We start from the raw sequence: 17,382 nt of genomic DNA on the forward strand, positions 1-17,382 counted from the left end.
CTGGTATCATAAAACTTGGTTTTTGATCGCCATATTTTGTACGAGAACGTGGCCTGGGTATTAAATTCTTTCGTAGGCAGTACGGACCAGGTTTCACTTGATATTTGGTTTGGATAGGTGTTGTTTGGTGCTGATGAAATATTTCCAGGTCGAATTTATATTTATGCAGTTTATACTTAAAAGGAAGAGGTCTGGACACCGACCAAAAATGGTTTAAGAGTTATTTACGTTTCGGCTCCCCCACGGGAGCCTTGTTCACAATGAAAGAAGCGGCAGAGCTGGCGCCCCTTTTTATGTGCGTCTGAAAACATGATTAAGCTAGGCACCTGGCATACATGGGCGGCAGATTGCCTTCGTTGCGATTAAGAGTGTGCGCCGTGGTTTGGATGATTAGGGACTCAAGATAAAGACGCGAAGAATTATTTCGCTCCTTCGCAATCACACGAGATTTCTCCCAGTTAATCTTATGTGATGTGGCTGCGCAGTGTTCGGCCAAGGCGTTTGATGCATAACATAAGATTAACATCACATAACATTAACATCACATAAGATTAACTGGGAGAAATCTCGTGTGATTGCGAAGGAGCGAAATCATTCTTCGCGTCCTTATCTTGAGTCCCTAATCATCCAAACCACGGCGCACACTCTTAATCGCAACGAAGGCAATCTGCCGCCCATGTATGCCAGACGGGCTTCCGTCATACTCTCAACTTTATGCAGTTTATGAATAGGCAGTATTTTATTTGATTTAAAAAAGGGTGTAGTGTGATCAGAAAGTTCTAAATTTCCGATTGCATGCACCGCTCGCTTTTGCAAGGAAAAAAGACCGTCTAGGTTGGTCTTAGTCGTTGTTGACCAGAAACAGTAACATAACCGGGAATGAATAAGCGCGTAGTATATGTGCCTTTTCACCGCAGACGGGATATAATATCTTACTTTATTTAAGATTACAACAGCTCGCCCTAGCTCACTTCGGAGCTTGTCAACTTGAGGCGTCCATGAGAGGTTTTCTTGAAATGTCACCCCCAAAAATATAACTCATACAGATTGTTCGATGGTAACATTTTGAAATTTTAAATGCAAGTTTACAGTCGGGTGGTTTCCTCGCGGCCGGAAGAGTAAGTATTTCGTTTTGCTGATGTTTAATTGAAGTCTATTAGATTGAAGCCACAAATCCAGACCTGTTAGCCATTCGTTAGCTCGATGAAATACCTCTCTTACATGAGCACCTGAGAAAAATACGTTTGTATCGTCTGCATATAAGATTAACTTTGTATTTTTGTTAATGTTTACAATATCGTTAATGTATAATAAAAATAACGTTGGTCCTAGTTATGATCCCTGTGGTACACCGAATTTTACAAATTTTAAGTCCGAGTTTACGTCATTTATGCATGTGAATTGAGCTCTCAAAGTTAAGTAGCTTTTTATCAAAGACCAAGCTTTCCCGCATATTCCATACGATTGCAATTGCTTTAAGAGCACATCTTGTTGGACACAGTCAAAAGCCCTTCTGAAATCCAGAAATATTCCCAGGGTAACTATTTTCCTTTCAATGTTGTCTAGTATGTGCTCCTTTATTTCAAGAAGTGCACTTTCAGACTTGTTTTTCCTAAACCCGAATTGTTCGCTTACTATTATACTGTTTGCCGTCAGAAAATCTTTTATGTATTATGTTCTCCGCTATCTTTGCAAAGATAGGAAGCACCGATAGTGGTCTGTAATTGATCTTTTCTTCAACGGAACCACCTTTATGCATTACAGCCACACGGGCTAGCTTCATTGCGCCTGGAAACGCTGCGGTTGAAAGAATAAGGTTGATAATGTGCCTAAGGGGGATGCTTACCATCAGCGCGACAGCTTTCAGTGGTCTAGCTTTAATATCGTCAGCTCCAGCAGCGCAATCGTTTTTTAAAGCCAATATGACATCAGTTATCTCATGTTGATCAGTGGGTGACATAAGTATAGTATTTTGACAGTGTGTTTTCACAAAATGTTCGCAAGGTATTTTGGCGCGGTCATCTGCCGAAGCACCCACATTAATAAAGTGTTCGTTGAACAAGTTTGCGACCTCGATGTCACTCATAGACTCACTTTCATACAATTTCATACGGAACATGCTGCAGCTCCACTTCGGCGTTCGCAAGCAGCGTTTTGTAATTCATTTCATCATCTGCATCCACGGAAGTTTCCAATTACTGCCTTCGGCACTACTTTGCGGCGGCAGTGAAATTTCGTTATATTGAAATCACATACAAACACACTTCATTATATTCAGGTTCTAAATACATGGTGCTATAGGGATAAGAGGTTACAAAAAATTAAATACTTCGTCATATCGAGCATTTCGAGTTTTTTATATCGAGGCTTAACTAGCTGAGCAAGCTGGTAGTTGACAGCAACACGACTAAGCAGCGCAAATCCAGATGGAACAGAAACGACGATGCTATTTTAATTGTCCTCAAAGGTATAGATTGAACAGTCTTAACTGTGCGACTTGTATCCGCAACTACTTCCTTGCCCTGTTTTTACATTTTTTTTTCTATGTCAGAGCTGCCTAGCCATGATGTGCCTTACACTATTGTCGATACACCCCTACGCGACCGCAAGAAAGGCGTCGAGCAGCTGTGCCCTCACAAACGTGCGTCATGATAATTAAACTACATAAATATTATTGCTATAGCAATTATATGCACACTCCAGATGAATTTCCGCGTTCGTAATCTACGTCAGTGTCGCCCTGAGGTTCCGTATAATGTCCAAGTGCAATAAGATGGCAACCGCACGCCGTTTACGCTGCAGCTGAGGTGGAAAGCAGGCAAGGACGAGTCGCGAAGTGTGAGTGCTTGATGTGCGGCGCCTTCTCGCACGGGCAAAATATTCCCCGACAGCAATTGCTGTTTATCACACCCATTGCACCATGCCTGACTGGTGCAATGGGTGCCATAAACAGCAATTTGGCACAGCATGTAGCAGGATTTCCTTCACGGCGCAGTTTGATGCAGCGCTTCCATCACTGATACTTGCAAAATTTTGTGTCACATAAGTGTTATCAGCAAAAAAAAAGTAAAAGTACTGCATGTTCACGATTACATTACTACCAACGCTTTGCACCAGTAGTGAAGTAGAATATTTAGGTCACAGCAGTATTAGTTTTACGTGCTCTCTGTTTATATAGTGCGTCACCACATGTTGCTATCAGCATACAGAAAAAGCTCAGCTGGACTCTGATTACCAAATTCTACTTGGCTGGGCTCGCTCGGACTAAAGAGTCGGTGCAAATCTAACTGAGACTGAGTGAGTCGACTTGTATAAGTTTCCCGATCTAAGGTGCTGACTCTACCATGTGAATGGTTGGTTTCTATATTTCTTTGTGTTCTGTGTACATATTCAATGTTCCTCGCATTTTAAACTTTAGTTGGAAGTCGGCGCTTGTGCCTTTCATTTTGTGTTTCGACGTTGTCCTAAAATTCTATGCAACAATCTAAGAGCTATGGAGTACCAACTGCAACTGTAGAGTTTGAAAATTATTGCGAGGACTGCCGGCTGCTGTCAAGTCCTTGATAACGAACAACACTCTCTTGAACAATCACTGACTGCTCTAGTCAGACTTGATCACAACCGTTTAGTTGCATGTTTTGCCTTGCAAGGCACAAGTTTACCCACAAACAGTTCCGGTGTTCCAGGTTTGCCTTCTTTTGTGTGCACACCTACATGTCAGCAACTTAAGTGTGACAATGTGTGAAACCATTTGCTTCAAATTCAATGCAGAAAAATAGGAAGCAGCAGAATGCAACAAAGCCAGATTAGGAAGCACAGTATTGTTTTTTATTAAATAAAATAAAACCTTGAAACAATGCCTCGAAGCTCTGAAAACATCACAGCTGGGCCAATGCTAAGGCAAGTCCACACAACTACCAGCAGTGTGCCTTATCACAGATAACGAACACAGTCGGATAAAGAATAAACAAGTTGAGAACTTTATAAAAAATTGAACAATGGTAATAAACAACAAGACAGTTTCCAGCACTTCAAAGAGACCTGTCAAAAAAAACCTTGAGAGACTTACTCATACTCGCAGCATGTGATAAATGCAGACTCATAAAAGCAAGTTTGGCACCAAGGAATGTGCTGGTGTCAATACAAGCCAAAAATGTAAAGTGGGCAAATGACTAGATAACTATTTAACATTTAGTCAGGCATTTTAATAAACTCAAGAAATGTCGTATGCATGCAATGGATATGCTATCGACCGACTGATAAAAACAGCCAAAAAATCTATTGTAACGATGTCCAGAGATTAGAGAGCGTCAGGCATATTCTGAGCACCTTTGTCTTTTATCTTAGATATGGGAAAAGATGGTGTGTGTGTGTGTGTGTGTGTATATATATATAAATATAAACAAAAAACAAACAGGCTGTTGTTACACCACTGCAGCTTGCCCTGAGTTCAGTGTTCAATTCATAGTTATTGCCATTGTGTTGGGGGGGAACATAGGTCCACTAAATCATCACTTTTGGAATAATCTGAATCTGTTCTAAAGTGGATTAATACCTATTAATGCAAGGATGCCAGAAATAGAAATAGTAAAGTAAGACCAAGAAAAAATGCCAATTATATTCCCAACAGAAACATCAGCAGCAAGAACTTAAAGAACTATACTAGTATGTCTACTTGTCTTTTTTATCAATCCTTGAATGTTTTCATATTAGGTTGAATATGCAAATATTGCTGTTTCTATTCATTTCTCACTGTTACATCCCCCTTACCCAATGCCTCATGTGAGAGCTGTAAACAATTAAAAAAAACGGAGATGGCTTTGTGTCTGCCGCGTCGGTGATGCTGCAGATGCAGAAAATGGCAACTTTTGGGAGATATTTGAAGATAAGCATGGAACCCAATTTGCCAAGAGGGGACATGGCTGCCCTGATGGTACAGATAAGAAATCCAGTGTTGTCCCAATGTTGTCCAACACCGACGCTGATTCCAGTGCTAGTTGTGTGGTGGTGGCTACGGGGCCGAGGTGCCAAGCCATTGGTGGGGTGCCCTGTTCTTGCTGGTTCACTTCAATCACGATTGGGCCGTATAGCTGATCCTGACTGAAGTGCACCAGCTGGCGTTTGTGAAGACCTGCATGAGAAGCAGCCATGAATTAAGAGCACTTAGCTAACAAACACACCATTACTTGGTTTGTCATGTGCCAATTTAACTATATGTGCTCCACGCATCATTACAAGCAACAAAAAAAGCCGGCACTTTGACAGCATTCACAGGGATGATTGAAAAACCATACGACTGACTGCCGACCGCGGAGCTCATCATGGCGACCAACATTCGCACCAGCGAGTGCAATTAGCCTGTCACCACATGAAAACCGTTGGTGCTATTCTCGTTTGCTTCCACCGCTATCGCCACGTGAAATAGCCATCATCATATTCTCGTACCCTGCTCCTGCGTTGCTGATTGGTTCACCAGCTTTGCGACTCGTTTTGAAGCAGAAAAATCAGTCATGGAGTGACTCCACAGAATTGATCGCTTTTCAGCTTTTTGCAAGCATTACTTTGCAATAATTGCTTTCCATTCAGCTCAGTCGCACAATCTCTGCAGCTTCCTGGCATACCTGTGAACTTCAAAATCTGTGAAGCTGCTGTGGACCAAAATCAAAAGGAGGGGGTGGTTCATGGCAAGAATCTTATTTTAAAGCTTGTCTTGAGCGTATGCCTTATAGCGGACCCAAGAGTGAGCTTCAGATGCACTGCAGCAGCAGTAATCATAACACAGCACAGACTTGTAGAGAAACACATTCTTTTTAGACCACAGTTACTTAGTCAGCAAATTTTCTGCACCGATTTCACCCGATCGAAAAACTTCTCTCTGTGAACTTGCTCGAGGCAAGTACCACTCTGGCAACCTTTCACAAAACTTTCATGGAAGATTTGGAGACTGATGAGGCAATCCTTCTTGCAAACGGAATTTCAGAATTTTTTGAAAAACAGAATTTTTTTGAAAACAGTGCTATGTCCCTGCCGTGACACAGCACTTGGACATTAGCTCTACCTACAGTCAAAACTTTAACTTGAAAGGTTTGCGTGTGTTTAGAATGACCTCTCTATTGATGGCACAATAGGTACGCAATGTTATTTTTCCCTCTAACTGCTTCTGGAGAGGCTGGAAGTGCACTGAAAACACAACACAAATATACAGTAGAACCTCATTCATACGTTTTGGAAAAGAAGCATGAGAAAAAATGTATTAACTGGGAAAACATACGATCCGAAGTAACTAAAAATGTGACAGGCTGAACTATTGTTCACATCTGCATAACGTGAAGTGTCGCAGCGATCGTTGCGGCATGAGACGCTTTTTGTTGTTTTAATATTGCGTGGTGTTTTAAGCGGACAATGGTAAACCGAAACGAAATTGAGCTGGTGAGCGATGGTGGATGCCACCAAAACAAAGCGCAATGCCGACATCGTGCCACCTGCAGCAGGGAATGGTGGTGCATTTGGATTATTGCCTACTAAAAGCGTGCAGTACGCTACCAATGGCACTATGCACCATGCGTTGCGAAACAGATAGGGCGAAGATGATTATCGAAATAGGTTTGGCAGTGATCGCTGTGAATGCGGCGTGAAACGACCCAGGCTGAGATTAGGTGGTACTGGTAGAAGAAACTGTGCACGCTGTCGTTTTCATGTGGGACGGGTGGCTATATACCGTTATCAATCGCACGCACCTCATGCCTTTTCTTGTTCACACGTGATCTAGTGGCCGGAGAACATATACGGTCGCGGTCTGCAGCGGGTAACGGCGGTGAGTTTCAGTTATCGCCTATTAAAAGCGTGCACTATGCTTCCGACGACACCACGAGCTGTGAAACAGATAGGCGAAGATGCTTATAGCAAGAGGATTGGCGGTGATAGCTTTGAAGGCCGTGTGCAACGACCCTGGAGAAGATTTGCTGGTACAGAAATGAGAAACTGAGTGGGCACCGGCGTTTCACGTGAGACAGGCAGGCGAGTATTGAGGTGAAGCTGCTGTGGCGGGCGGCTATGTACTGCTCTTGATCGCGTGCTCTTTGCGCATTTTTTGGTTTACATGGGATCTAGCGGCCGGGAAACGTATCATACGATCAGAGTTTGGAGACGTATTGAACGTTGTTGCAGAAAAATCATGTTTTCCAGGAACGTACTAACCGGTAACAATGAGTAACTTTATAGGGCCATTTTTTTTGTTTTTGATTGCACACGGAGCTGGGGAAAATGTGTGTAATGGGAACGTGTCAATGAGGTTCTACTGTACTAAGGAATGACAGGGGGTGTGCTAGCGTGGATGGCTGAGTTATTGCAGGAGTGGCAGTCAAAGGGTCAAAGGAGTACTAACAGCAAAATTTTTCTCATTTGTATTGCTTTATTGTATAGCAGCCGAGCCAGCAGTTGCACTATCGTGTTTATATTGTCTGAGAGTGCAACAAATAATTATGTTAGCTTTTAATGTGACCAGTACCAAATTCGTCAAGAGCAGGGCGGCTTCAGACAAGAAGGAGACTCATCATGTCACCAAAACCTGTTGTGGCAGTTTCTTGGTACCATATATACTAGTATCACTGATGCATAAACACAGACTATGGCCGTGTGCTGAAAGGCGAGTCCGTTCAGCACTCGACGGTACAAGAGGGTATCATGTCCCCCTATGTTTCTAAGAGAAGCACACAATCAGAAAGACCGATTTGGCAGCTTTTGCCAACAAGATCATTGTATGGCCTTCAACTACCACACTGGGCTGACTGGCAGTCTCTTAAAAAGGCCCTGAAACATTTTTACAATTAATCATAACATATCCAACATAACATCCTTAGTGACATCGCCTCACAAATCTCCTGCCACAAAAGCTTTTAAAATCCTTCAAGCACCTGAAAAGTTGGATGTGGTTATTGGACCGATCAGCGGCTTTGTGTCTTCTTTCATTTCCACTAGCGCACTGGAAGCTAAACAGGAGAGATAGCAAGAGGACACAAGGGAGCAATTCCCCGCTGGCCCCGCCCAAATGTGGAATGCGAGACTGCTCCTGGCAGCACCTCATTGTGCCCCTGGTATCTACGCTATGCTTTTCATCTCGGAGGCCAAGAGCAGCAGATGCAGCAACGTGCTAATGTCGTGTTTAGATGCACAGTGCAAAGATGAAATTATTTTTCTGCCTTTTTGAGATCGCAGCCATATATATTTTTCTTTTATTTAACTGAAATGAGCAACACTTGTATTGCTGGGAATGTTCTTGGCGATGATGAAATCAGCCAACAGCTGTTGTGGGTCCAGCTGCTTGTGCTGACGCTGTGCGACGACACTACGGCAGCGAGAGCAATCGATTTTTCACTGCTTTTGACACGAGGCTGTAAATTCCCTGCTGCATGCAGTGCAATCATATTTGGCTCACATGTTCACAGGAGCCTCATTAATAGATCCACAACGCTTTGTTGCAACATTCAAAACGTATTTCGGAGTCCATTTAAATTATTTGTGATACCACGTTACCACCATTTACGGTTTAAGTGACATAATGAGTCTACTTTTTCACGTCGGAAGCCAGGCTATGTGTAACGCATGTTTTGAACAAGTTGTACAGAAGGTGCTGTAATGAATTTTTTGTGGTCCTCTCGGGGAATCGAGGCTTCAGACAGTAATTACAGAGTCGACAGCTATCTAAAAAAACAGGACACAAGCCTTTCGTGTCAGTAAGAAATCTCCAGTTCCAGGAAGAACCCCTGGCTGAGGCTGCACTTAAGGAAGCATACAGCTTGCATACATTCAGCAGAAGCGACAGGCACTGTCTGCAGTGCTATCAAATGGCATTTAGGACACTGCAAGATGAGAAGCCTGGTTAGCAAGCGCACTGTGAGGAGGCCTTTACCGAGTTGGCCTTGACTCCTGGTGCAGTTTTCATTTTTAAAAATATTTTCGTGAAAAGATATTCTGAAAAAACATTGCTCAGTATGGACAGCTGGGCTAGTTGGTTGTGATTAGAATTATGAAACATTGTTCCAGCGCACAATTGTACATGGAACAATTGAACTGGCGTTCGTGTTGTCTTTCTCTTCTCGTCCGTGTTCAATTGTGCGCTGGAACGATGTTTCATAATGAAAAACATCGCTGGTTATGGGAACACAGAATGAAGGATACAAGCACAGTCCCGTCTTTCTGCAGTCCTGTACAGCTAGTGCTGTTTTTTGAGAATGTTGACGCTCAACCAAATAACCGAACTTACCACCCTCCTACTGAAAAGAAAGCACACTCTGGCATCTGAAGTGTAGAGATAGCGGACCGTCACGTTTTTTATATGTGGTGCAGTGAAGGATGGAGCCGTGGACGTTTAGGTTGGTAAATACCACATACTATGAATAAGTACTATACCATACACTATACAAACAGAACAATGCACAGATCACAAATTAACTAAAATACATGTAACACATTCAGGCTGTCCCTATGCTACAAGTCCTTGCTCGCGCTCGCGTCCTTGTCATCTTCAGCAGGTCACGCCCGTGGCAGGACCATTTGGTCGCTGAGCAGGACGTAGCGCGTCGACTTGCCGAAATGCTGGGTGAGAGGTGCCCTGAACGTTCAGGAACGGCAATACTAGATCAAGTCGACCAGTAACAGTACTGGCTGGCGGGAACAGTCGTGGGCAGGTGGTAGCCGCACTGGACACTAAGACATCCGCAGGAGCGAGAACGGTCAGGAGGCTGCCCAGTGGTTCACCCGGGTAGCCCTCTCGAACCCCGGCTGCTCGAACGCCGTGTCGAACCAGTCTTCCTTTTTCCCTGTATTTGGTGCGCTCGAACCTTCACCTCCTGTTTTTCTTTTCTTTTCTTTCCCTTTTTTTTTGCTGCCGCCGCCACCTCGTGCTCTCTTCTGTCCGCAACGCGCCACACAGGTAGTCACTGCCATCGTCGTCGTTGTGTTTCACCACAGCATCCATTATATTTGGGGGCACATACAATGTTTCAAACATTACGTCCATGGACATGCAGGAAACATAAATGGTCATCTCAATATTTATTTGAAGGAAAACACTATTCCCATGTTCCTGCTTTACATCTAAAAAGGATGGCATACCAGTGCAAGAACTTTCACATGTGGTGTGGTGTGTGTGTATGTGTGTGGTGCTCTATCGTCTGAGCTACAGGAGTGGCTGTCCTCCCCTCACATGTTCGTGGGTAACTGTGTGCACTTACTGAGACACATTCCATTAAAAAAATTTGCTTGCATTCACAGCCTATGTAACAGCATGAGAGTCCACGCACCGTTGCTGTTAAAAAGTTCAGATTTCTCAGAAAGTTCAGATACGAGAATTCTGGAAAATTAAACTTCTCAGTCATAAGGCATTGTTAAGACAACGCACAGGCAACTTTGTACTGCCATTACAGTAACAAATGGCACGCCCATCCAGAATTAAATCTTCCAGAAATAGGATTTCCAGAGTACAGATAAAGCATTAAAGCAAAAACAGTAAATGCAATTGCAGTAACAATCCCTTTCATTAAGCGCATTTCCATTCGTGTGCAATATCAAACAAAGCATGCTTTACTAAATTTATGCAGCAGTTATACGCACATATCTTGACGGCATAGTGCACATGTGGGAACACTTAGACGTTTTTGGAAGTGTTTTTCCTTTATAAATTGTGCTTTTATTGTTTGGCATATTGTAAAACATCAACAACCTTAGGAATTTGCACCTTTATGAGAGAATCAGCTGCTTCAGTGTTTTCACTGTATTTCACAATCTTTAGAAATCACTGTCAATCACAACAAAATGAGCAACGAACTTCTGAACCAGCTCTAGCACTAGCATATGATGACGCACGTCATCAGTCAGATCCTACATACTACATGCAAACCATAAGGTAAGGCACACATTCGTCACATAAAGGCGCTATTCATGCTTCAACTACTGAGATTGCTTTCCAATAATCCATGTTGGTTCTTTTCATGGCTTTCTGCTACAAGACAGGCCACTCACTGCTTCGCTTATCCAAGCTTAATGTGCTAGTAAATGACGTGCAGTGGCTACCAGAAATTGCTAACATTTCGGCGGGCTAATTGATGGGATACTCCAAGTATGTAGTGCAGTGTGCACAAGTGCATACAGGGCATAAACAAGACAGGAAGTCCTGTCTGTTTGCAGTACACACGTAGTGCTTGCAATGCCGAAAGCAACTGAAAGAGAGATGCCACCTACGCAGGAGCGCGCCGAAGCAGCTGGCCACAGCTCTTTGGTTGGAGGCGTCTGGTGCGACCAGCGCCTCCATGGTGCACAGTCCGTAGTCGTCCGTAAACCGCTGAAGCCGATCCCACACACGCAACATCGAGCCTTGCTGCACCACGGGGGCTGCAAACACGTGTGTGCAATTACACAAGAGCACTTGGGTGATTCCATGACAGATCGCAATATGGCCCAATTCTCATGAGATTTCATAAATTTTTCAAAAGAGAAGTTCGTTGATACAATCCTGCTTCGTATGATTTCACAGTGCCAACAATTTATTTATTTATTTATTTATTTCAAAATACTGCCAGCTGCTTTTTGGCAGCCAAAGCAGGAGTGGTACATAGAAAATAAAAAGGGATACTGTACAAGCAAAAAAAAATGTCAAAATTTTATTTTTATTTATTTATGAATACTGCGATCTTGTACACAAGATCATAGCAGGTGGGAAACATTGTGTGAGATACAGAATTACAGACACAAAGAAAACAAAATTGCACATAGAGATTCAACAAGAGAATACAGCGACAAGGTCAATTAACAGCAATCAATTCAAATGCTCTTGAAATGAATGTAATGATGTCTGTCTGACAACGTCATCCGTGAGGTTATTCCAATCAGTGATGGTCCTTGGAAAAAAGGAATATTTAAAACAATTAACTCTCGGATTTAATGGTGAATCTGGACGATTTTATTTTCGAACGCAAGTCCGATCACAGCTCAGCCAAGGTGCCGCTATCTCTCTGGTATTTAGACGATAGTCGTTTTACGCGCCGCTTTATATGAATGATTTTGCGCATTATCCAGGGGCTTCGACGTTTGCTCTTATGTCTTTTCGGGATATATTTATTCATGCGATGACACACCACACATTTGAAGTGAAACCACAAATTATTAACAGTTGTAAAGTTTCTGTGACACTGTAAAAAGAAATCAGTCTTGTTCTAAGAAATCTAATATACTGACATCGCCCGCATTATTAAAATTATAGTAGGGCCTTGGCTTGCCGCGCTCAGCTTTACGCCACAGTTGGCTTTTAAAAAGGACAGAGAAATGGTCCGATATACTGGGCACGATATCGACAGTATAACCTAGTTGACTGACGTTTTTGGATATGAAGATGAGGTCGAGAATCGAACTTGATACGGCAGACTGGCGCGTTGGGGTATGCACTACCTGGTGTAGATTGAAGGCATATGCGATCTCTAGCAACAGATCCGCGCGTTGGCATGTTGAAGTAGCACAGATAAAGTCCCAGTCTATATTAGGCATGTTGAAGTCGCCACTCATTATAACGCAACTGTAGTGCTTTTTGTTGTCATACGGAAAGTCGTGTAGTGCGTCTAGCATAGAAATGTCAGCATTGGGTGGCCTATAGACAGCTCCGATAAGTGCGTTTTGGCCGGAAAGTTTGGCAGCTATCCAGACCATTTCAATCTGCTTATTGAGAACCAAAAAATTACGCACAACAGTTACGCTTCTTTTCTTAACACATTCCTGGAAAACATGACCTTTTAGCACCAACGTTCAGTGTACTGCCAAACTACGATTGTGTGATACGTTTCCGGCTGCAAGATCCCATGTAACCAAGAAAAGGTGCGAGGCATGCGTGACTGAGAGCAGTAGGCATCCGCAATGGAGGCTTCCCCCAAGTATTTGCCCGCCTGTGTCGCGTGATAAATTCACCATGCACTTAGTTTTCTACTCTGGTGCCAGCAAATCTCGTGGCTCACAAAGCATTACCAATCACAGTTACCATGACAAGCATCTTCACCTATCTGTTTCCCAACACGTGTGGCATAGTGCTGTTGGAAGAGTACTGCACAATTTTAACAGGCGATAACCCAAACGCACCGCTGTTCCCTGCTGCAGGTGGCGGAAAGTGAGCAACGTGTTTCGTTCTGGCGGCTTCGTATTCCAATGTTGCCTAACAGTTCGACTTAGTTTTGGTTTCGCATCACCATCTTACATATACTTATGTAGTTTCTGATATCATTTTCATAAAAAGCACAACAGCTATCCGTTATTTTTTGTCCACAGTTGGCTTGTATTCTGTGGGTAGTACTTCCCAGGAATCTTCCTCAATAGTTTCTGTAGCGCATTTGAGTCCCAGAAAACCTATTGCGACAGTATTGCCTTTCGTCTGCCTAAATGTACAGTGTACCTTTTTAAAATAAATGCAGTTTCCTGATGCAGAAAGAAGAAGTAACCTTTGGCATTTTTAATATCAAGCGAGACCTTTTTCCATAACACGATCGGCAATGGACGAACAATGGAAGCCTGCGCCGAACATTTCGATAAGAGGATTTGACTTCATCTGGGTGAAAACTGTAGTTTGAAAATCTAGGTTATGTGCTACATTTGGGTGGATGACAATTTTTTCCCTTTCATGAGAACTGCAGTTACTGGCCTGATCAAACGAGGAGAGGGGGTTACTGGGGGTCCCGATTTTTATTAGTCACATTAGAAGAAGCCAACAAACACTGACACTAAGGACAACATAGGGGAAATTACTTGTGCTTAATAAATGAAATAAACAAATGATAAATTATTGGAAATTAAAGTGCATGAAAAAACAACTTGGTGTCAGTGTTTGTTGGCTTCTTCTAATATGGCCTGATCAAAGACACTCAAGTGTTCCTGCAAAGTTCAGTCTTCATTCGTGATTAGAATGTTTAGTGCAACTAGATAAAGAGAGAGAAGACAACTCACACACAGAGAGCACTGTGCGTGACGTAACAGTTGTGCGATAACCCGCGAGGTGGAGAGAAGTAATTACCGTATTTACTTGATTCTAACACGCACCCGCTCTCCGTGACCTAAAAAAAAGAAAAGTCCTTTACAGTACCGCGCACCTCATTCTTTCATACAGAAATAAAACTTTCTCTCACTTGGAAAAACAGATTTATTCCCAATACACTAAAGTTGCGATAAATAAAAAAAGTTGCAGTTTTGCCCGAAAGGCAAAGCTTCGATTGCGACTGTCTATAAAAAACTAAGGGTAGCTGTTTTACAGGCCGTATAAACCTTTAAACATTCGCTTACGAAGTTAACAAGCAAGGTGTTGCGGCAACAAGCAAACATGAACACGTCTCGCGCAATGACTGCGTAAACTATCAGCCGTAGCAGGAGCGAGCGAATCATGAAGCCGAATTGACCTTTGTGCGGCCTCTAGCTTCAACGCAAACTAAGCGACGAGAGCCACGAGAGCAGATCGCTTTCAAAATAGGCGTTGCGCGGCCGCGCCGTATGTAGCAGCCACTGTAGTAGATCACATCTCCTGTTTGGCGCCAGTCCCGCATGCAAGTTTTGGGAACTCTGAATGCCTGTGATGCGACCCGATTTCCGTCCATCTCCGCACACGTGATCACTTTCCTTTTAATTACGGCATCGTGATGACGTCGACATGTCTTTACAGTCGGCACTTCCATGCTGATAGTGCAAATGCAGAAAATGGGAAGACGGACGGTGCAACACGTGCTACAGCACACGGAGGAAGCTACGGTAGCTAGGCTCTAAGTGCGTACGAGGCAGCCGTTTTGAAAGGCCGATGGCGATATGGTAAAGCAGATTGAGGGTTGTACTCGATTCTAACGCGCACGCAATTTACGAACCCATTTCATTGGAAAAAAAAGTGTGCGTTAGATTCGAGTAAACACGGTAATAAAGGGACAATGAGACATCCACCCAAATGCAGCTAAGTGCTACAAAGGAAACCCATACGGGTTCTTCGCGGGTTTCCGCAGAACTATTCCGTCAAACTCTTGCCTTTGCTTAGAATTGTTGAGAACTTCGACTTCACCCTGCGATCTGCTAGCAGCCTGGTTAGCTCAGTTGGTAGAGCGGCTGCCCCGGAAAGGCGGTGGTCCCGGGTTCTAGTCCTGGACCAGGACGAATTGTTCTTCAACTGTGAGTTTGAGGAATCCATATGGGTTTCGTTTGTAGCCCTTAGCTATGGTTGGGTGGATGTCTCATTTTCCCTTTATTAAGCACTGTGCATGCGTCTTCTTTCTCTTGTCTTCGTCTAGTCCTGCTGCCCATTTTCACCAGGAACCAACACCAATGAGCCCGCCAACATGCTTCAGTAAGTTCTGTCCTTCTTTGCTTTGCTATCGCATTTTGCAGGGCCCCTCACAGAGTCAGAGGGCTCCATTTGACGAAGACTTCATGTTAGCTGCAGTGCAGTGCAGTGAAGCTGACAGAGGAAGGGAAAACAATGCTCGTCATCTGCTGCAGCCGCAGTATGCACCACGGTCTCTTCGGGAGGGGAATTGTGCGATAAAAAAGAAAAACGTTGAGATTCGGCCGAGCACTGAATGCAGTGTAATTATTGAGACCGCCAGGCATACACAACTCTTACACCTAAACTTCTGCCTTGTTCCTGCTCCTATTTCACACAGAGGTCACATTTGGTGTTGCATACATTTTATGACCGCGTTCATGTACATTCTTTGCCTGTTTAATCCCAAACAAAACCGGAAGTATGTGTCGCCTGGTTTCGGTTCAGTTTTGGTTCAATACCTTGCTCACTGCAGCAGAAAAAGTGCAGCATGCACTGTGTTTTACCCTACCACTGACAGACAATGCCAACAATTCACAGCAGCAAAGTTGGAATTTTTTTTATGTCAGACACTGTGACAGACACAGTAACTTCTGGTTTGTTGTGGATTGAACGTGTAATTAATGAACATAAACGTGGTAGTAAAATTTAACAGTGTATACATTTTATTGGCACACTTATGTATATTAATTGCCGGCATAATGCAGAAGGATGTATAGTCTGTTGCGATGTCACTCTTAAAAAAAAATGACGACTTCGCTGTAGTATATTGGTGCATTCCCTGCCGCTGGTAGGGTGAAACTTGTACGTAACAAATTACATGTACTTGATTACTTGTAATCTATCACATGGCAAGGCTCGCCGCAATTCAATTAATTTTTTTCAGCAGCTAATTAGATGTCTCTCCCAAATTCATTGCCTCAATATATTGCAAAATGAATATAAATATAAAGCTGTGCTCAGCTTTCGCATTAGGAAGTATCATATTCGTCGGTGATTTCCTTTTCCTTTTCCCTTTTGTGTAGCTGGGAAGCATTGTCGAGTTCTTTATGCTCTTTTCCTGTAAATATACATAAGTTATGCAAAAGAATATATATTGGCTCAAACCGGTTTGAGCTATCATTTCGTTTGCACCGGAGTTGAACTGGAGCTGAACCGTTTTTCACTGAACCAGAAGTTTCAGTGAGAGATGGTGCCACCACTTTTGCTCTAGCAAAATTTACCTTTCTTTTTTCCTGGCTGTTGGGGCAGGTGATGTGCACTCCCAATTTCTTCAGGAAGAGAGAGGCAAGCAATGCACACAGCCCTGATAATGCTGTATTAACCATTAAATGCCATCTCTGAGTGAAACTCGAGTGCAAATCAGCCAGCGGTTTAGCCTTGTAGGAACAGAAGGCCCACAAAGAATTGCCATTTATTAAACAGATGACTGCGTTGACGTCGTGGTTACTACTGTTGAGCCTACATGCCTGATGGCGCTAGTCCAGTCTCTTCTCCTTCCACTGCAGGGCTCTATGAGTACTGTCCACTACATGGCTCCCCCCCTAGCAATCAAGGCACTGCCGTTGAACAGTTTAAGTTGTGGAGATGGCACTGTCAGAGTCTAGATGAGCTGGCTTCAAGCAGGCGATGGAAATTGTCTGTTCACGTCTGCTGACAAGAAGTGCGAAAAACGTGGCGTCACGCTGGAGGGATTTGAAGGGACCGTCGTAAGGAGCTTGTAAAAGAGCGTGAACAGCAGCATTTCTGCGGTCGTTACGAAGCGGCGGTGTTTAAACAGTGGCCATTGTAATGTGAAGGCAGTCGGCGGAGCATTGTAGGTCTGCAGATGGCGGTTCCGAGGCGAAAAACTCATGGGGTATGCGAAGTGTCGTGCCTAAAATGAGTTCTGCTGAGGAACACTGTGCATCTGCTTTCAGAGTTGTGCGAAGACCTAGTAGAGCCAAAGGCAGGTGCTTTGTCCATGGAATCACGGAGTCATGGGCACGAAGTGCTGCTTTTAGTTGATGAAGGAAGCATTCTGCCGTGCCATTGGAACTTGGGCGATAAGTTGTCGT

The 17,382-nt window shown here is 43.5% G+C and overlaps 1 protein-coding gene across 3 annotated transcripts in view; it reads right to left on the bottom strand.

The window, feature by feature from the left end:
* Window positions 1-3,839: 3,839 nt before the first annotated feature.
* The window catches only part of LOC135905830 (protein TsetseEP-like), a 62,813-nt gene continuing 49,270 nt past the window's right edge, over window positions 3,840-17,382 (bottom strand). The window contains exons 5-6 of one of the 3 annotated variants that reach the window (XM_070528694.1): window positions 11,239-11,388; window positions 3,840-5,131 (exon numbers count right to left, since the gene is read on the bottom strand). In XM_070528694.1, the coding sequence (XP_070384795.1) occupies window positions 5,068-5,131; window positions 11,239-11,388 (214 nt within the window). In that variant the 3' untranslated portion in view covers window positions 3,840-5,067. Of the gene's footprint in view, window positions 5,132-8,138; window positions 8,345-11,238; window positions 11,389-17,382 lie in introns of those variants that run through there. The other 2 variants (XM_070528693.1, XM_065436868.2) reach the window with 2 other exon arrangements.

This window comes from Dermacentor albipictus, unplaced genomic scaffold, assembly GCF_038994185.2.
Source record: "Dermacentor albipictus isolate Rhodes 1998 colony unplaced genomic scaffold, USDA_Dalb.pri_finalv2 scaffold_14, whole genome shotgun sequence".
Classification (NCBI taxonomy): Eukaryota; Metazoa; Arthropoda; class Arachnida; order Ixodida; family Ixodidae; genus Dermacentor; species Dermacentor albipictus.